Genomic DNA, 21,211 nt, shown 5'->3' with positions numbered 1-21,211 from the left:
GGTTTTAACAATAATTTTATATGATGTATTTAGAAAATGCTGATAAGTAGCTCCTTTGTCATGTGATTGAGTCACTATTTTTGATCAGCCAAATGGGGTATTTATTGAATACCAATATTAGGAATTCTGTATTGTGTTGTCTCTGCCAGTCTGCTTTCCTGCATTATTAATATCAGGCTACTTTGTAGAGGAAGAATGGCATATTTTCTCTGCCAAACAACTAGAACTTCATGTGCCTTCCTGGATTTTATTAGGCCTTTTATGTAAGTTGGTTTCCAAGTTCAAGAGCAATAGATCTATCTTGGTGGAATGCTACTTTTTAAATTCTTTTGTGATATTTTATAATAGCTTTGTTTCTAACTTTGGTTTATTTTTTTTATACCTCAGTCAGAACATGAACTTCTTCAGGTCATGGACTCTGTTTATTAGTTAAGTTTCTATCATCATGAGCCCACTCCTAGGCACAAAGATGCTGAGTTCCTGATTATGGATGGAATGCAATTAAATAAATGTTTTTTTTATTAAATGAGTATTTTTCAGAATTGCTTCTTTGAAAACCATTGGCTATAGTGATTTGTTTAAAATTCTGATACCTATTTTGTGGTGAATAATTGAGAAACATTTTAGATTAAAATCACAGAGACATTTTATGAATTTTCCCCATTTTGTCATAAGGCAGAATCTAACATGCTTACCCTAAAAGAAAGAGGGCATAAGATAATCATAATTAGATGGTGTAAAAATGTCAACCTGAAATGATACCAATTATTTTTTCCTGAAGCATAACTAATACCCCAAAGCAAAAATACATTTAAAATCCCATTAGAATTATTGCATATGAAATATCAATGATTACAATAATTGGCATAAATTTCTACTTCACAAAGGTATTACTGTATTATATTATGTAGTATCAGAAAATGTAGATAAAGCCAATGGGTAGAATATGTTATAAAGGACATTATAGTCTAGGAAATAAAATTTCATAGATGTGAGCATTTCTCAAGAGTATCTATCTTTATTTTATTGGTAAGAAATAGATGGCTGAGAGTGGTTGAGCAACTTAATCACTTATAATTACTTGATATCAAAATTAAAAAGAGAAGTTCATTCTCCTAATATCTGATTTTATAATCCGTACCAAATTGTGCTTTACTAGGTAATGTTATATTTTACTACCTCAAGTTAACTGATAATATTTAAGGCAAGAATTATATTCTCTGTTATTTTTCTATATTATTTGTAATGATTATCTTTGGTTTACTATCAGAATTGATAAACACAGTCACAAGGATATTTGAATAGAATCCAAAGACACTTTCACTGGAGTAACTGAATTCTGAGGGGAAGTTATTTGTAGGCTGTCTGTAAAGAGTAGGTTGTGTGGAGACCTCTTTTTTTCAGCAGTATTAATGAGAAAGTACTACTAAAGTCAGTTCAGACAAGCAGAAGCTATTGCTAATGTTTTCTGGTAGAACCTATCTTCAAACCAGGCCTCAAAGAATTGCTGCAGATAAATTATAAAACACATGTGCATGCACACATGCACACATACACACATACACGATACACAACACATACTGGAAAAATGGTTCCAGGAACAAAGTTCAGCAGAGGTGAGAGACAGAAAATCAGATTAGCAAAGTCTTTCAAATTGCAGTTATGAAACATATAATACAGGCTTATCTTACAAGATGGTTTTAATTGATAACCTTTTGCTGTAATGGCTTTCTGCCTTTTATATCTTTTTCTTGCCACATTACAGTGTGTATATATTTTTAATTGCTACATCATGTTGTAGTTATATATGTGTTTGTGTGTTTGTATGTATATTTGTATCAATTATATATGTGTGTGTATTTAACCAAGTCCCTATTGCTTTGCATTTTAAGTGATTTTTTTTTTTTTTTTTTTTTAGTTTAATATACTGTTCTGCAATGAACATCTTTGTTGCTAAATCTTAAGTTTACCCATGATACTATTTTTTACTGAAGATGGGAGGAAATTCCTAGAATTGGGATTTGAACACGTAGGGTATGTGCTTTTTACCCAATTATGACAGGTAAAATGGAAAGTAAAGTTTTTGAGAATAAGAACAAGATATAAGAGTGTCAGCAAAATGTGGAACAAATATTATTGGAAAAATTCACTAGTATGTGCTTTGGTGCATGGCTGACAGTGAACCTGCTGCATTTAATGAAGGACAGAGGTTAAGGCAAACATTGGAGGCCCATCTTTTCCTATGGTCATTGTCATTATTCCAATCATAGATGAATGAGAGGGTTGTATTTCCTTTTTCATGAATAGTACTATGTTGGGGTAAAAAAATGTGTTGAACACTGGAGATCTGCAAGGGCTGGACAGCCTGGATAGACTGTAAAATCTTGATTATTTTATCCATTATTCCCTGAACGTATGATATGCATAATCCTACATTATGCTCTATTTATATAGAAACAGAAGAAAAGGCGTCTGCCAGCTGTAATTTTGAGTGTTGATCATATCAGGGATCTTGTTAAGCTGGCTTAGGAGACCAGTTTTCATTCTGTGAGAATATTGCAGGAGTTTTTTGCCTGAAGTGCCTGGAAAGTTGACTGTTGCTGATTAAGCCTAAGCAGTGACTGGGTTTTCTAGTGAAGCTATTAAAGGCACTTGTGCCTCAGTAATGTGCATGTTGCCATTGAGCCCTGAAGTAATGCTATTTGTTTGGATGCCAGCCCTGATTAGCTTTGTCGATAAACTCACTACTACCATGCTCTGCAGTTTGTATTTGGACTCTATGTTTGTACTTAAAGAGCCCTTTATCTCTCCTACTCATAGTCATTTTGACTTATTATATTTTGAGCCTGTCATATCAATCCCTTCAATATAACATCTTTCCAACTTTGAGAGTACTTAGATTTAAGCACCTCTCTGAGTGTGAAGACAATGACAGCATTTAACAGCACCTTTTCCTCGCTATGAACTAGTATATTTATGCCCTAATCATTTCCAGTGGCCCAGGCTCCATCATAGACCATTTCACAGACAAAGTAAGATTGATGGGCTCAATCTGTTTTCAGGTTGATGCTTATCCGCATCGTAAATCTACCGCTCAGCTGGCAAACCGTCATTGAAAGACCCCTGACCAAACATATGTGTTAGGTCAAAACCGAGAAGGGCTTATCTAATCTGAGAACGTCACTGCGTGGTCATCCTTCCGATCACTCTTGCTTTATTTTAATGGGAACTACTGAGCAAAGAGTAAAACCTTCTGCAACCTGCAACTTGAGTGAGAAGGGAAACCTTATTGTCTTTTAATGATAGGCAGACGCCTGGGTGAAACAGTATAGATAGTTTCCCAGTTGTACCAGTTCCCAAGTGCTTCTGCTTCACCTGTTGTATCTGGTAATGCTTCCTCAGTGATGCTTCGAAGCAGACAGGGCTCCCCTATAGGAGGCAGGAGGGAGCTGTGGGGCTGGTGGGAAACGGAGAGCAAAATACTCACACAGGATGGGGCCAGAGGAGGTTTACAGTTGTGAGTATGTGAAACAGTTTATTCTTGTGTTATTATGTATTAATTAATTGTGTTATTTTCCATATGAACAACTGTAAACCTACTTTTGCCCCACCCTGTACTTCTTCAGTGTGCTCTCCAGTGACACCCCCCCCCCCCCAATTTCTTTTCTAAACAGTTAGTTATGTAGAACAACAACAACAACAACAGAGAGCATTAAGGTGCAGCCTCTTCCTTGGAAAACAATGTGGCAGTTCCTCAAAATGTTAAACATAGAATATCAGATGGCCCAACAACTCAAACTCTAGGTCTATGCTGAAGAGAACTGGCCCTCACAGACACACCCTCATAAAACCTGTGTGTGGTTGTTTATAGTAGCATTGTGTATAATAGCCAAATGTGGAAATACCCAAGGGTTCATCAGTAGATAAATAAACTAAAGTGGTATATACATACTTTGAAATATTATCCAGCCCTGAAAAGGACTGAAGTCCTGATTTATCCTACCACGTGGATGAACTTGGAAAACATGCTAAGTGAAAGAAACCAGACACGTGATACACCAGGTAGGTGACTGGAGCTTACACATGAGAATCTCTGAGCTAGACATATCCGATTAACCACTAAACATATTTAATAGATTCAGGAAAATCAGAACTAGGGGATCAGCTAAAGAGTGGAAGGAAAAGAATCAATGCGGTCTCCTTATGTACTCTTAAAATAAAGTGAGGTGGGGGGAATGTCACCCAGATAGGAATGCTCCTCGAAGACGGTCCATGCAGGTTCCCTTGTGCCTTATGATCACCATTTAAACAGAGGCACTCGGTGACTGGCCCTTCGGTAATTGGCTCATACCTTACATTTGCTCTTCGTGGAGCAGGCCGTTTCAGACTCCCTTACAGAAGCTGTCGGACTGTTAGTAATGGAGCCCTCCCTGACTTACGCTCACAGAAGAGCTCCAGGTGAGCACATTTTACTGGTGGCTCAGAGTGAGCTGCTATTAACCTTAAGTTTTGTTTCTCTTTTGTTATTGTTGTTCCTTGTCATGCTGTACTCCAAAACCTCTTACAGGTTAGTGATAGCAAGATAATTAAGAAACCGGTATTTTTTGTTTTGTTTTGTTTTTTAAACCATGAGACCACCCCAAAGTAAAAGATTATTGTAAAATTCACTTGCTATTTAGGAGCTAGAATATATTCAACTATTGAACTACAATAGAATATGATTTTTATTTCTTCATACAAAAATATTTCATGGTCTTTAACCAAAAATCCAGGAGAGAGTGTCTTACTGGAAGCAACACTCAGGTGAGGTATTTCCGTCCTAGCAGTCTGCTCAAATGGAAATTCCAGCAGCTATAAGATACTGCACATACACATGCTCTACTGTCCTTCATACCTGAGAACACATACCATTTGTCCTCTCACAATAACTTGTCATTAGGCAGTCCCTAATTTAGACTCACTTTCTCTGCATTGTGCCTTATGCCCATGAGTGACTTTAGAGAGGACCAGTAGGAATGTCCCTTCTTCCTCTGGCTGAGATCCTTGGAATTTCCTTTCTTTCTTTTCTCAACCTTGCCCTATTCCCAAACTTTGCTGCTGCCTAACTCTTTAAGTAGGAAACATCGAATTGCCCCCTTGCCACCTCGTCATTTCTAATTCAGGGGAGGGCTGCCTGTGGTTGGGACCACAGGGAAAGCAAGGAAGGCTGTCATTCTAAGTATGTCCCTCTCTAACTGTGACTTCCCATTTCCTTTCACCCTGACTCCCGGCATAACTACTCATTGATCTTAGAAACCCCCAGGTGGCATCTTCTGTCATTTTCTTCAGCCAAACCTTTTCCAAGCCTCATTATTTTCCCATCAAGCCTTGGCCTATCTGTGAGCACTTGAATTTTTTTCACACCAGAACCTTCAACTCTTTTTATCCCTCGTTTTCACTTCTAGATGGCACATTCATAACCCTGGCTCTCAAAGTCTCTCCTCTTTGCTCTTATTTCTGCTCTAGAATATTCTGCAGCTATATGGCATTGCTATAAATTTCAGTCATTTCATCTCACCTGGACCCTCAGCAGTATAAGAGGATTACCAAGGAATCCTTCATGTTTTTTCTCCCCTCCTCTCAAAGATTAGTTTAGTTGATCAGCACTCGCCTTAAGCCTCCACCCTCTGAGGTCGTGAGCATGAATCTACTCCGATTCAGGGGCTCCTGATTCTCCATGCCACCCTAAGAGGCCCACTTTGTGTGATGGAAAGTACTCTGATGGAATGCCTGGGAGAGCTTTTTTGTTGTTGATTATTTGATTGTTTGGGTTTGGGTTTGAATCCTGATGAAGGAAGAATGTTAGGCAAGAGGCTTGGTTGAGATGATGGGTTTCAACTCCCAGCAGCTGTTGGCTACTTGGAACGCACGAGGATCCTAATTCAGTTAGCAGCAATGCAGCACACGCGAAGGGAAAAGGCATCCTGAGTGATATCTGTAATTCCTACTTACTTATAGTCTTTGAGTACCAGAAGAATCCACCAATGTCACCTGCTTTTCTCGCTGGGCTGCCGTGATTGTGTTAAGTTATGGGTGTTTGCAGGTCCGGAGAGGAAGGATGTATATTTCATGAGTGTTAGCCCCAAATTCATGCTCAGGATTTTAAATGGTTACAGAGAACAACAGATAGAGACAAGGGTGCTGTATAATTAGAGCCTGCAGAGAGAGTAGATCTTAAGTGTTCTCCCCCCTCCAAAAAGATAGCAGGGCGATGGTGTGTGAGTTCGCTGGGCGGGAGACGCTTTCACCGCATGTGCCTGCATCAGATTGCCATGGCCTGCGCTGTCACTGCCTCACAGCTTCGCCAGGCACGCCTCAATAGAGCGGAAAGAAGGAATATAAACAAGGCTTTAAGTTTTAAAAAAGCGAACTTACTTCATTTACATTCTAGGACTGTTCATTTTGTTAAACTTTTGAGACTTTTCAAAACTTTGTATTTTCCTCCATCTTTCTTTGTCTTTGTTGCTAAAATTAAAAAAATGTTTAGATGATCTCTGTGGGACTCCATGCATTTTGTGTCATAGGGAAACTGTAAGACATTATAATGGCTTCAGATGGTTAACGTATGGAAATGACCTGTGGTAACAAAAAAAGAAACTGCAAGGGAGGGCTATTGAGTTTTTTTTTTGTACTGCAAAGGAGAAACAGAAAAAATGTGCTTCTGTCTTTGCGTTGGGCATTAATACAGGCCAGCTCTCCAGAGTCCCTTCCCTGAAGGTCTCAACCCTTGCTTGCCTTCCTACTTCCATGCTCCTGGACGTCCATGGAACCCTTGCCAAGGGTTTGAGGTCAGAGGGGTCATTATACCCACTACTAGTCAGGAGAGGTGGGGAAAATGGAATTAGTTCTAGTTCTTACTGTTGGGACCTTATTAGAGAGGAAAGTGTTATCTTTGGCTCAGTGGGGACCATTAAATGTGTTTCTTCCAGAATTATTGTCTACACAATAGTTTTATCTATAGAATATTGTTTTCTTAAGCTTCTTGTACATATTTGATCAAAGACTCTTTTGTATGTTGCCTTGGATAACCAGCTACTGTAGTTAGTGTTGAGCCCATGGAAAAATATATTTTATATGTTAAAACCACAATGAAATCAGGGTTTACGCCTCCCTATTTTAGAATTTTCCTGTATCACCCATCATCTCTGTCACTTTATTCAACCTGTGAGTTTCTTGGGAGCATAAAATGATATTAAGTATGTATAGTTGGAAAAAAAGTTGTTTGAATACTGAACCTACCAAGTGTATGACCTTGAGCAAGACACTTTGCTCCCCTCGGCCCCATTGAGCCTCAATTTCTTCACCTCTGTGTTAGGTAATGGCATGACAGGGATATTATTAGGGCTAAGTGAGACATTTTATATAAAAGGTCTAGCACAGTACCAGTTTCCTAATAGATGGGTAATAAATGAGTCCCCTTTGCCCTCTTGATTTTCTCTCTGTATATCCTTTGTAGCACTTGACACCTGCCTTAATTACCTACAGTACGTTAGAGCTAGCCGCCCAGGAACAGAATGTAACTGAGCAATGAAATATAGGCAAGGCATGGTGGAGATAGCTCATTTGTTTCTATTTGGGAGATTGTTTTCTACAAATAATGTCTCAATCAATATACTTTTTCAGGAATTTATTGAAACTTGGATTCCTTACTGAACATACTTGATGTGAAACACAACTGCTGTTTGCCCCTAAATGCTTTGTACTTAGAATTCACTTGGGCTAAAAGAGACATTATTATTTTTTGTTTGTTCATTTGTTTGTTTATATATTCATTCAGCTGAGTATTCATTATGTACAAGAAACTAGTCTAAGCACAAGGGATACATCCATGAACAAAGTAGCACTGTTGTTAATATTTATATACTTGGTGAGAGTTGAGTCCAAAAGATGATCCTTTCCTTGAAGGGCTTGTTGCCTGGATTTTTCTTCCCAAGTCGAGCAGCACCTTACTCATGAGCAATAGAATATCATCACCAATCCTGAGTTGCATGACTTGACTGTAATTGTGATTTATTTGAATGTAAGGAAAAGTATTTTACCTTCATTTTCTTCTTAATTTAGTACCAAACCCCAAGCTCATATCTAGTCCCTTGTTACAAGTTTGTTCGCAGTGGTGGTAGCTGCAGCAACAGCATGGAATCATAATGATAATTTGTGCTTTAAGAATGGGCACGTGACAAAGAACTTAATCTAAAAGAACCCCTCTGGCAAGGTGACGGCTGTGAATTCAGGGAATTCTTCAACCATTTAGCTGGCTCTTAGAGTCAATTAAAGACCCTTTTTATTGATGCAATCAGGAATTCCATATTTATTGTACTGAGTGCATTTTTATAATCCTTAGACTGTATTTACGAAGCAGAATATTTGCTGCAAAATAATTTACCTTCACTGTGGTTCTTTTCTATATGGAAAGGCCAATTTTCAATTCAGAGCCCATGTAAAATGTCAGAGGAGGCACGCTGCAGTCTGTGGCTCAGCAAAGTGACCCTCAGATTTTATACTGTTTTCATCTCAGTGCTTCGCATAAAGCATTCACGATTTCAACATCTATACATTTAATAATGATTATTTTTAATTGGAAATTTAAGAGTGGAGAAAGACTAATTTTATTCGATTGTGCTGTGTTCTCAGAAGTTTTCTAAGCTTTTCACTTTAATAATACTGCCCCTAAAATAAGACAGACATTGTCACTGGTCTCATTAATGATATAGACTTATATACTGCTGCCTACAGTAACAAGAATAACATTTTTTGAATTTAGAGTTTTTGTATTTTAGTTTATATTCCAGTGATGTTGCTTGGTGTGTGTGTGGTCAGCAAATCCTTAACTGCTTTATAATTCTCAAGGGAAAGTTAGACAACCATTTATTTGAGATACACTAGGTGTCAGGCACTGTCCTGAGTGCCCTTTACTATATTATCTTACTTAAACATCACCCAAGTGTTTGAAAGAATTTATTGCAATCTGTATTTTGTAAATGGGAAAGCTGAGGCTCAGAGAATGACGTAATTTTATCACAATTCTAATATCAGGTAGCAGACCTGGGGGCTGGCACAGATCTTTTTGATTCTCCCCCTGTACCGTAGCTCTCTCGGTGAGAATATTTGTTTCCATTAACTTCTGCAGTTTCGCTTTTTTATTTTTGTCCTATTAAAATGACTTTATTTATTATAAACTACATCCAATTCTAGATGGGAGGAATCAAGGAATAAATAAGTTTGGGAGCTAATTACTTAAAGTGAATTCTAAATGAAGGGACTGACCTGTGAGCACTGAGATGCTGTCATCTCCACAGTCATTGGTGGCCCTGGAGCCTCTTGCCGGTCATCTGGGAGAGCCTGTCAAGGCATTGTCCTCTTATTAGAAAGAGGAAGAGTGGCTGGGGCATTTTTGCCCCTCCTTTCTGCAGAGTCTACTTATAATGCTGCCGTCAGTTTCCCTGTCTTTGCAGCCACCCACCGTCATTCACCATTTTCTCTGGTTCCTATCACCTGGCTCCTGCGGGCCGAGATTCTACTGTAGCCTAATGGATGCCAGGGAGGCGGTGCTCTGGCCCTTCCCGAGCTCTTGGGCTTGGGCCGCGTGTTCCTCAGGACTGCTCCCGGCCTCGGCCCCGGATTCTTGATGATGGGAGGGCGCGTGAGGACCGCGGTCTGGTTGCTCGCCCAGAACGTTCACTCGCTAGAGGATACCTCAGAGGATAGACTCACGCTGTATGGTCTTTGGCCACAGCCTTTGTCTTTGGTTGTGACAGCTTTAATTTCAAGAGTATTTTTACCAGGCTAGTGCTGTTTACTGGTAATTGAATAAGCTGGATTAGAACTTGTGGTCCGTAAAGAGGAAGTCATAGCAAATGCAGTGTAGATGGCCCTGGGTAGCAGGACTGGAGTAACATACGGCGTTCTTGTACGTGGAATTGTGCCTGGGGTTCAGGTTGGGGGGAGTCACTTTTTTTTGCATATTTCTGCCCAAGCTTTACTTTTTATTTAGTTTAACCCCACTGTGAAAATCAGTAATCGTCTATCTGCAGCTAACAGGGATTTAGAACAAATGATTGGAGGTAGGTAGTCAGGTCTGTATTTAATTCTTGAATACGGAAAATCACAAAACATCAGGATTTTTAGAAACCTTTGGAGATCATGTTGTCTTTAAAAAGATATGCTCATATTGAGTAGATTTAGGCATTTTTTTGTGCATGGACTCATTTATTTCATAGTAAGTTCTTTATGCTGTTCCTGGAGCGCAGAATATAACCTGATTTCTTCCTCACATATACACTCGTTTCCTTGGTGATTCAGTTGTGTCTTGAGTTTATGATCTGAGACAGAGAAGTGTTGGTAAAAGAGACATATTTACTCTGCTTCTTTTTTCTGCCTGTGACCATACTGTGTGAACCCTTGAGGAGGATTTTTTCTGCCTGTGATCATATCTGTGAGTTCTTGAGGAGGATTTTTACTGCAGGAGTAATGTTTGTGCTAGGCTTGATGCTCTCCTTTTGCTTTCCTTTTAACTCGGCAAAACCAGTGGCTTGGCAGGGCAGTAATATCACTGATGCAAATATAGTGCAATAAAATTGATTTTTTTCTAATGAGAAAAATAGCTCATGATTTTCAATTAAGAGAGCTGTACATGTCGTTATATTTTCTGTTTTTCTTAAGACAAACCTTGCTCTGATTAGTTGGTGGAAACAACTAATCCAAGTGGGATTTGTCTAGACTCCAATGCCTCTGGGAACCCTTGATGATCTGGGGTATGTATTTCTGAAGCTTCACATGTTTTTATCAGTCAGTTGCTAAGATGCCTCAGAGACCGTTAAAATAGATAATAAATCAGGTGGTATCATGCAAAGAACTATAATTAGAAAGATAATGTTTAATTTAGAAAAAAGTGAACCATTGTAAGTGCAGATTGTTAAGGTGTTGAGGAATGTGGCGTGTATCTTTCCTATCAGAGTTCTGACACTATTAAGAAATAACATAAAGTAGATGAAAGATGAAATATTACATTTATATTGATATACGCTAGATTGAATGATGTAGTCTAGTTTGAAAGTCAAATGAATGTTCTAAATGAACATCAAAATTAAACAGATTAGTCCGGCCAGTGTGGCTCAGTGGATTGAGCATCTACTCATGAACCAAGAGGCCACTGGATCGATTCCTGGTCAGGGCACATGCCCTGGCTATGGGCTCGATCCCCAGTAGGGGGCGTGCAGGAGGCAGCCAGTTCGGTGTTTCTATCTATCCCTCTCCTTTCTCTCTCTCTCAGATCAGTGAAAACATATTTGAAAGAAATTAAACAGATTTACTAACCCCCTTCCAGAAGGTGCTTGAACACTTCGCTCTTCTCTGACAAGGCAGGACCTTTATTGCTAAACTTAGCGAGACAACACTTACTATCTCACTGTATTCTGGTTTCTAAAGTGGAATAAGGGGGTTGTGGAAGCAGCATGCCCTGCTTTTTCTTCTTGTTCTCACCAGAGGAGTTAGTTCACTTTCCCTGGAGTGGGGAAAAGATGGAGAGAGGCCAGGGATTTCATTAATTGTGCTTCACTTTAATGGAAAGAAATGTGAGGATTGAGGGTGGAGGGAGAGCATTTCTCCCAGCATCCTAAAATATACATTTTTTTTCATATTCTAAACCCCCTGAAATTAGGATGTATATGAAATCAATAGCATCTTAATGGCCGCCCACCTGAAAACGGTCATAATGAGTTATTTTGCCTCAGTGTGGTAGAGTGATTGTTTCTCATACTAGCACCCTTCGGTATTTCAGTTAATGAGCCTCTTAAGGCCCATTTGAGGAAAGAATATGAGTCTTGCTTGGTATAGGAACATGTTTTCTTTAAACCTGATAGCCTCAAGAACATATCAACATATTAAACCTGGCGGAATGGCTGTCAGTCAGCAGCTTGAAATAAAGTCCTAGATACACTCCTTTGAGAAACTCGCTGACAGTTTTTAGAAAACAAGGATATTAGCAATGTCGAGTCAGTCAGACGATCCGGACTCTGAATGTGACATAGTTCTAAGAATCTCTTAACCGATGTATTTTTCTTATGTCTCCTTATTACATGTGTATGCAAGACTTATGGTAAACATCGACTATTTTTAAAAGGAGCTTTTCAGTAGGAAAAAGTAAAGATTCTAAATAATAAGGAAGCATTTTGTAGTTTAATTAGCAGGATATTTTCCCTTACTGTTAACCCACAATAGCGTATCTTCCAATTAGCGGGGCCTTAGATTTGATGGAATCCGGTCAGTTGGGTTCAGTTGGGTCTCTGCTCCAGCCTTTACAGCCCTGGACAACTTTGAATGGCAGCCTCCTTCCTCTGAAAGCTTCATGTGCCGTACTGTCCAAGACAGATACTGGTGCTTAGAGAGCAAGAGTTATAACCTTGCACTATTTCTTTAAATATACTGTTTATTCTTACTGTGCTTCCATGTTCTCGCTCCAGCGTGAAAATGCTCATATATAGTCTACTTAATGAGGAAGACTAGGTCAAGGCATCCCAAATAGTTTTGTAGATACTGAAGGCAATTGTTTTCAAAGATGGTCCTTCTTATTCCCTCATAACATTTATCTAGGTGTGCTTGGTTTATTTCTTTGTAATATTTCTAAAAATCTAAATCTCTTTTTTTTATTTTTTCTGAAAGGGGATCCTGATGACAATTTAATTGAAGGTGGAGGAACAAAATTTGTCTGCAAACCTGGAGCCAGAAACATTACTGTCATATTCCATCCATTATTAAGGTAAGTCCAATCATGTGTACTCACTGAAGATCAATATTTTCATTATTAATGCTGATGTGCTGAATGCTAATAGGTCAGTGAGCATTGACACAAGTCATACAAAAATTTTTTTTTCAATCTTGTTCCATTTCCTAGGGCCTCAAAGTTAGTCAGTAGAACAAATAATTCCAACCCTGCGAAATAGTTATTTGTTCTCAGGAGAAATACTTCATAAATTCTTCAGATGTCCTTTCCTATTCCTTGTGCTTGCCCTTCTCCCTTCCCCTCCTTATGGATGTCAGGGATTGGCAAACTATGGCCCACCGGAGAAGCCTAACTCGTCACATACTTTTATAAATAAATTTTTATTGACACACACAGTCATGCTCATCATTTATGTAGTGCCCATAGCTGCTTTCGTGCTAGCTACAGTTATAGAATTGAATATTTGCAGCAGAACCCATATGGCCCACAAAGCCTAAACTACTTACTCTTTGGCCCTTGACAGCAAAAAATTGCAGACCCGTGATCTGTCTCACTAATTTATACTAATGACTCAGTCGCCCTTTGAGAATTGGCAGGTCTCTGAACCAATGTGATTTACAAAAGTCAAAGACATTATATCAGACAAATATGTGGTTTTTATGTATTGAAGGAAAACTGGATGGTGACTAGAACGACATCTGTTACAGTGCTCAGTTTATTGTGATACTGTGATCGTGGAAAAATAAGAATCCATGATACTTGTATTTAAAAAACTTTTAAGCCCTAAATACCTTTGAAAAGGTACTTTTTGGGATGGGGGAAGTGAGTTTGTTCAATGGATCTAAAGTTTCAGTTTTGCAGGATGAAAAAGTTCTTGAGATCTGTTATACAACAATGTGCATATGGTTAACACTGCCGAACTGCGCCTCTGAAAGAGGTTAAGAAGTTACATTATGTGTTTTGACTACAGTAAAAAAGAGCATTCTTTGGACACAGATATCCAATGTAATATTAATTACATGTTTTCCTTGGTAATGAACCAGTATACATTTTTGTTGCATTTTCATGTAATGGACAAGAGACCCTTGGGTTCATTAAAAGTTAGACACTGCATATCATCATGTTAGCATTCTCAGATAATTTCTATTTGTGAGACATTTGGATTAATGTTTTAACAGATGCTATTGAATTGGCCAGAGATAATACTGTATGTACTTTTCTAAAACATAAGCAGGTTATTACTGGCATCATCTTACCATGTCATTAAACAAGACTTCCTAGTTGATGTCATTAGAATTAATTTAATTCTTATCTTTTAAGCAGTTGTTTAAAGTTGTACTGGGATACTTTACCCAATTAGGTTAAATGCAAAAAACACAAGTATATAAGTAACAATAACAATGAGAATCCTCAGTTCCTCACAAGAAAATATGAGAGATTTTGAAAGAAATGTTACTAATCTTTAAAAAAATTGTTTTACTAAACATTTGCAGCAAGTAAATTATGTAATTTAAGAAGGGCTGATTTAAGAGAATTGACTATTCCTCTAAATTTAGTTGATTTTATATATGTATAAAATGGGAAAACTTCAACATACGGAATTTCTAGATTAAGTAACAATTCTCATATTTATTGACTGACTTTGGTAATTAATTTAGTACTCACTCTCTTCTCCAGTTACAATTGATTTCTACTTAGTTAGTGTAGCTAATTGTTAGGAAAATGGGAAAATACCTTAATCATTATAGGCATCTTCTAACCGAGATTTAATGCCATAATTTACTGCAAAGTTCTGTTGTGGCTTGGATAAATGGAATCCTTATGCTTGCATTTGTTCTGAAGTATAGAAGAAACAAACCCTTTGGACATTTTTTGGCAGTGCTGTTAATAGCCGCTTTTCAAGAGATTTTTTTTTCCATAAACTTTTTTTTTTCTCTTTTTAACATGAAGTTACTTAAATGGAGAAAACATACTATTTCACACTTAATAAAATGCAATTCTGGTAAAATACTGGTAGAACTTAATGTATTACAGTTCTTGACAGTTATTGTTTAATATTATATGTACATTGCTTTATTGGAGAGTTGTTTTAAGGCTTGAGAACATTCCTACTAGGTTTACTCACTTGTTTGGTCTCAACTATCATTCAGAATTTTAGTTTATTATTGATTAGAACTGGGGAAAGTTTTGTTGCACAATTTATAAGAGATTATCATTCACTCATTCTCTGTGTAACTCTTAATGGAAGTCACAAGAATATTATGTGGTCTGCAAGGTAAGTCAACTCCTTTCTAAGCAGGTTGGTCATTATAGACTTTAAATTAGCCTTTGACTCAAGTGCAACCTCTCTTGTCAAACCGTTAGAGAGTTTCAGCTGATAACTCATAATGGGCTTATGGAACTCCAAATGGCTAAGATCTTTTAGTATTTTAGTTTAGTTTAGTTTTTATGCTTCAGCACTTGCTGATTATTGGATTTATTATTTTGTCTAAAGTTTGGAAGTTTACTTTCGGTAGTGAGGAGAGTCAGTGTGTGTTGTCATATGAGTATATTTCATTTTTACTGTTGTCACTTAAAATTTTCCTCATTGCTCCTATAGTCATTTATTTATACTCAATAAATGAAAAGTTTATTGAATACTTGGCATGTGTGTTTTTCCTTCTCCAAGTTAGATGTGGACCCTTGTTTAGAAATAGTCACTCGCTTTTATGGGCTTATTAAATATGTATAGATACATTTTTCATCCTTTTGCTCCTTACTTCTTTTTCATGCTAGTTCAAAGTGAATGTGATTTAGCATTTTATTACTTAAAAGACAGTGAAACAGCAGGAGAGGCAGTGTAGAAGAATGGAAAGATAGAAAATGGCACAAGGTTTGAAATTTAAAATAAAAACGAGAACAAGTTATCTAGGTTCAAATGCAGGTTCCGTCACTTCACTTTTACTCACTGATTATTTATTGAACCCTGATTTATACCAGGTCCTGAGAAAACAAAAAAATAGCATGAAAGCCTTGCCCACTCAATTGGTGGCTGCATCGGTGGCAAAAATTAGCAAGTCAGAAAACACCAGTTGTTGGAGAGAAGATTGAATAGTTGGATCTTTTATCCCGAGTATGTAAATCAGGACAGCCTTTCTGGAAACCAGTTTGATGTTATTGGGTGACCCCATATTCTGTCACGAAGTAGTCCCCCTACTTTACTGGAGTGACTCAGACTTTATTTCCATCCCAATTTTTCATATTCTTTTTCTAATTGATTATAATAATTATTTATAACTTCATATTAAAATAAGTTCAGAAGGAGCTTATCACACATTGACTTTTATCACAAGCCAGCACTATTCAAACATTATGTCATTGTTTTCTTAAACTCTTTCAGTGAATTCTCACATATTTTTCATCAGAAGGAAGAAACCCTTCCAAGTGTGTAGTAGGGCCTTCATTTTTCTTCGCTCCTCTTTTCATATGTCTAGCAATATTGTACTCTGTCTTCCAGAAACTTTGGCTCTGGCTTTTCCACACTTCATTTATTTGAAATGTTATTTTCATAATTTTTATTCAGCTGGCAGTGCATTCTTTGCAGCCTAAAGGTTTTCCCTTTTGAAAACGGAACCACCTGCTAAGAACACCACACCGCGGATTCCCATTATGCTGTTTTATATATGCTCAGCAGCCGTTTATGCTGTCCTCTTCAGATTACTGTGCAGGCTCCTCAGATCCCGTAACCTTTCAGACTTATTTTTGTGCTCTCCTCACAACTACTGCCATCTCATCACTAAGAAACCACACAGACTGCGAGGCAAATACGCTGGCTTCCAGTTTGTTCACCGTCCATTAACCCGGCTGAACCCTCGACTTGTTTACTTAATTCTTTTCCATGCTATTTTCTCTTTTTGGTTAAGAAACAAGATAATCTCTTAGAGTGTGAGTTTTTGGAAAGATGAGGTATAGTATTATCCTTGCTTCACTCTTGGACTAAACAGGCATTGTGTGCAGTTAAACCCTTAATGTAAGCTTTGGACTACAGAGAAGAGGTTATCTGATCAATTTTTCTCCTTGTGGGTCTAAATGAAAAAAAAAAAGTTGAAATAAATATGCTTCCATCCATGCTTGGGTAGATTCTGAAATACTTTCACCAAAATAAAGACCCTGGAAATGAAAGGACTGATGCCTTTTTCCACCATCAAGTTTGCTGTTTTTATAGTTTTTTGAAAACTTTCAAGAGGAATGATGGATTCAGTGTGATAAATGGAATTTATTTTATAGGCCTTGAATTTGGAGAACAAAAGGGAGAAATGTTAATGTGGAAATTTGAATGGCATATTTTTCTTCTTTTATCTAGATTTGACAGGAATTTAGATTTTTTTACAAAAATTATTATTTTTGAATAACTACATCATGGTGATTATTAACCATGATCTAAATATAACTAAACTTCACCAGTGAAGTACATTTTATTGGGGTATCAACCATAGTTTGATACAGTGTAACACTTTTTAATTATAATTAGTATAGTATGTCACCATTTCAGGAAACTTTAAATGACTTTGTGGTTGCTATTTGTGGAGTTTTTGGGGGAAGGAATGAAAATTTCTTTTTCCTTTCTTTTTAAAATTTTTTTAATCATTATCAGTATTCTTTATTCTTTAAAAGCCTAAAAACAGAATATATCGTGTCTTGGATTTGTTAGTACAATTCCTTCATATACTAGCAGAAAATGATTGACAACAAAAAGTATTCTTTTAAAAATCTGAATCCTTGCAGGATCTAACTGAAGTACTCAGAAAGCACTCTGATGCTTGCTCTGTCTAGTTGTCTACCCATCTATGCATGTTCTGGGCCCATGAAGCAAATTGGTGAGGAGAGTTACAAAGGAAAAGAAAGTCATGCTTGTCTTGTTCTCTGTTGCTGTCACCATCTCTTGTAAGCTTCTGATTTCAAAGGTGGAATCATCAAAGACAGACGCTGGGATTTTATGCCACCCGTTATTGCTTGAGAGACAGAAATTCCAAGTCTTTAGAGTTAGAACAAGTCAGGAGCCAGGACACATGAGTTCAAGGAAACCTCACTGTGTCCTCACATGGCCTCTTCTGCTAAGTACATGAGCCCTATTGGATTATGGTCCCACCCTTGTGATCTCTTTTAACCTTAATTATCTGCTATGGAGAATGTACATTAGATTTTGCATTTAGAGCACACTCTGGAAATTAATTTAGTAAATGATTTATTTAATCATTCAGCACTAGAGCCTTTGTTTCAACGGAAAGGCATTTTGTATATTGCATGGTAGAGAGGATAGACCACTGAAAGTGGGCTGGGGGAGTGGTGTAGCAATGACCATATATAAATATTTGATGTTTTTCAAATCACTGAGTCTTAACTTTTTTATATCTATAAAATAAAGGAGTTGGTTGGTCTGGATTTTCCTTTTTACCTTTCTAGTTTTGTGATTCTGTGAGTGGGAAATGCTTTTATAATATTTAGGGACTCCAAAAGCTTGACATTTTAAAATTCAAAAGTCCAGCTGACAGTGTCTTTTTTCTTTTGCTTATTTGCTTCAAGTAGCTTTTAAAAGGCATTTGGCTTTTTAGGGTAATGAGCACTTTGCATATGTGAAGTGTGTTTCCTCTGAGACAATTGAAGAACAGATGTTTGCAGTCTTGGGGTGACTTGGCAGAGGTAAGAGGCTGAAGATATAGTGGATGACAGTGCCATTTAAAGTTGCAAAAATGTCACTGATGCTTACTCTGTTGAACACAACTTGAATGTTGAATATCCAGGCTGGGAACATTTTTCACTGTTTATTATCAGCCACACTTCATTAAAATCAGACGGCAATGAAGTCTTTCTGGGTAGAACAAAAAATGAAGTATTTATTGTTCATTAAGTAGTAGGCTGGCATTTAGGTCAGTTAATGAGTTGAAATTTTCTTGGCAACTGGGGCTATGGTGATGAATAGTATCTCTCTGGCTGGGTGCCTTTCTTAAGGCAACCAACTGCCAGAACAAGCAGTTGTAACTACATAATCTACTCATATTTGTCTGTAATTACAAAGAGTAACTTCTAAAAAGATACCAAATCAGCCAGTTAGCAGCGGTATGGGGTACTGTTTCAAAGTTACTTATGGCCTGCTTGTGAAATAGCTTTAGATGCCTGTGATTGTTAAGAAGTGCTTGAAGTTAGGGGGTCAGGAAATAGCTGAAACCAAACCTGGAGGCATGAAAGGCTCTAGCATTGATTGTGCCATTGACATAGTAAGTTACATTTCTAAAAATGATATTACAAGCTCCATGGCCAACATGATTAATATTTTTATTTTATATTTTTGTTTTATTATTATACTTACAATTTCACATATTGACAATACTGGGAGATCAAAGGCATATAAAATTCATTGTTTTAATTAAGCATAATAAAAACCCATTGGCTCATGCGTTTAAAAGTTTATTGAGCACTTCTTTGTGTCAGGCCCTTCCATCTAGTGATTAATAAGTCTCGGACCATATGGAATTTAGTCTAGTGGGAATGCCAGACAATAAAAATAAGCAAGTACACCTGGGAAACAGTATCAGGCTTGTGAAGTGTTTATGAAGAACAGAGAGGAGTTAGGAATATGGTAATGACTGGCGGTGGGGGCACTGTTTTAGACGGTGCCGGGACGGGGGTGAGGGGGGATGACTGGGGAGGCCTTTCTGAGAACATGACATTTGACTGGAAGAGGAATACTTTCAAGGTCCAGTGAACGGAGTACAGTGAATAGGGGTGCATGGTGCTGGGGTGCAGGCTGGGGCCTGTGAGTGGGAGCTTGTACACAGGGCTGTTGAGGCAAAAATTCCTTTTTGTTTAAACAACAAGGAGGGCGTTATATTTAGATCGTAAGAAGTTTGAGGACTGGATCTGAAATTGCAAGGACTCTGAAGGCTTAGGGAGAGCCTTGCATGATGGCTGTCGGGAAAAACTGCTGTTTAGGACTTTGTCTTACTGGCTTTGGGACACTCATGGTGACGTTATTAGCACTTCTCTAATTAATAACATCCTCTGTCCCTCTTAACAATTAACGTGTACTGGAATGGAAAATAAATCTTTGATAGAGCCCACTTTGAAGTATTGTCCAGAGATACTGAGCAAATGTTATTATGCCATTAGCCTATCAAGATGTTATTAAGGAGCTATCTCTCCTGTGTGACATTCCAAATATATAAGAGCTTTTAAAGCATAGTTGTGGCTGAGCTACAGATGATTGTTTTCTCCTAAACAAGTAGTATGGTTTGGTGGGCTGCTTTGCAGAAGGCCTGTGTGTTCTTGTTTGTTTGCTTGTTTGTTTTGTAATAAGCTCTGCAACAAACCTAACAGTTTTTTATAGAAAATAATTCTGGGATAATCATTTATCTACAGATGAACTATATGTTGGTCTAAACCAGGTCTAGCATAAGAGGTTTTGTCAACTCTTTCTGGCACTAATTCATGCTAATAAATGAGTAAATTCGGCAATGCTGTTTTACAGAACTACAAATTTGCATTCCTGTAACATCCTGGATTTCTGCTTTTCATGATCTGTCCCCTCTCAAGTTGTTTCCTAACATTACTTCCACAATGGAGGGAGGATAGTGGTTCAGATGTATCTTCTATACAAATGGGATGTACAGTTAATATTTGTTTAAAGAACTAATAGGCAATTTATCGGAGTGCTTAGCAAATATTTGTTGATTTGCAATGATTGTTGTTTTCATTAGATGTGAATAAAAATGTAATGGAAAATTATTTTTTCTTTTGTAATGATATTAAAATGGATCAATCTAAAATGGGATACTAGATTTTTTGTTTACATCTTTTCACCTGTGTCATAACTAGAAAATGTATCATAGGATAAGATACAGAAATATAAAGGTGAATTTAGAAGTTACTTTTTTTTTATACTACTGATCCTAAACTATGACTTCTGTAACTTGATCAGTTAAACAAAGTATAAGGCTATTTATTAGAACTTTAGATACTTTTCTTTTCACCTCTCTGTCTCTTATGCATCCAGAAGCTTATGGATGCATAAGTAACTTTGGCCTTACTCTTCCATGAATCGTGAATACCCTTCTAAGATGAAAAAGTCCTTTCTAATAAAAGAACCCTTGCCTTAAAAGCTTTCTTATTTAGCCTCTTGTTCTGTTTCTGTTAGACTTTCACTTTTATTTGAAAAGTGTATGGTAGCCCCTGGGACATTTTTTGAATGTGTGTGCATTTGTGTGTGTGGGGTGCCTGTGGTTTACTTTGAGAGTAGAGTTCAAGTTTGATTATTTAGAGGAAGCATGAATGTCACAAGCTGAAATAATTACTCAGTATTTCTTTTCCCAATATTTTTACCTTTGAGAAATGCGCAAAATGTGTCCCCCCATGTCAGTTTGATGTGTGCAGCAGTATTTGGAGAAATATTATTCTGAGTGTTCACAGGTACGTTATATT

General features: G+C 37.4%; 1 protein-coding gene across 1 annotated transcript in view; it reads left to right on the top strand.

Annotated features, from left to right (window-relative positions):
* EXOC4 (exocyst complex component 4) overlaps nucleotides 1-21,211 on the top strand; it is a 643,616-nt gene that overhangs the window by 281,694 nt on the left and 340,711 nt on the right. Inside the window, exon 10 of the mRNA XM_016222252.2 lies at nucleotides 12,697-12,793. Within this exon, the coding sequence (XP_016077738.2) occupies nucleotides 12,697-12,793 (97 nt within the window). The remainder of the gene's footprint in view (nucleotides 1-12,696; nucleotides 12,794-21,211) is intronic.

This window comes from Miniopterus natalensis, chromosome 10 (assembly GCF_054644295.1).
Source record: "Miniopterus natalensis isolate mMinNat1 chromosome 10, mMinNat1.hap1, whole genome shotgun sequence".
Lineage (NCBI taxonomy): Eukaryota > Metazoa > Chordata > Mammalia > Chiroptera > Miniopteridae > Miniopterus > Miniopterus natalensis.
The sequence above is the reverse complement of the archived record's forward strand: the minus strand, read 5'-3'. Positions and strand labels throughout refer to the sequence as shown.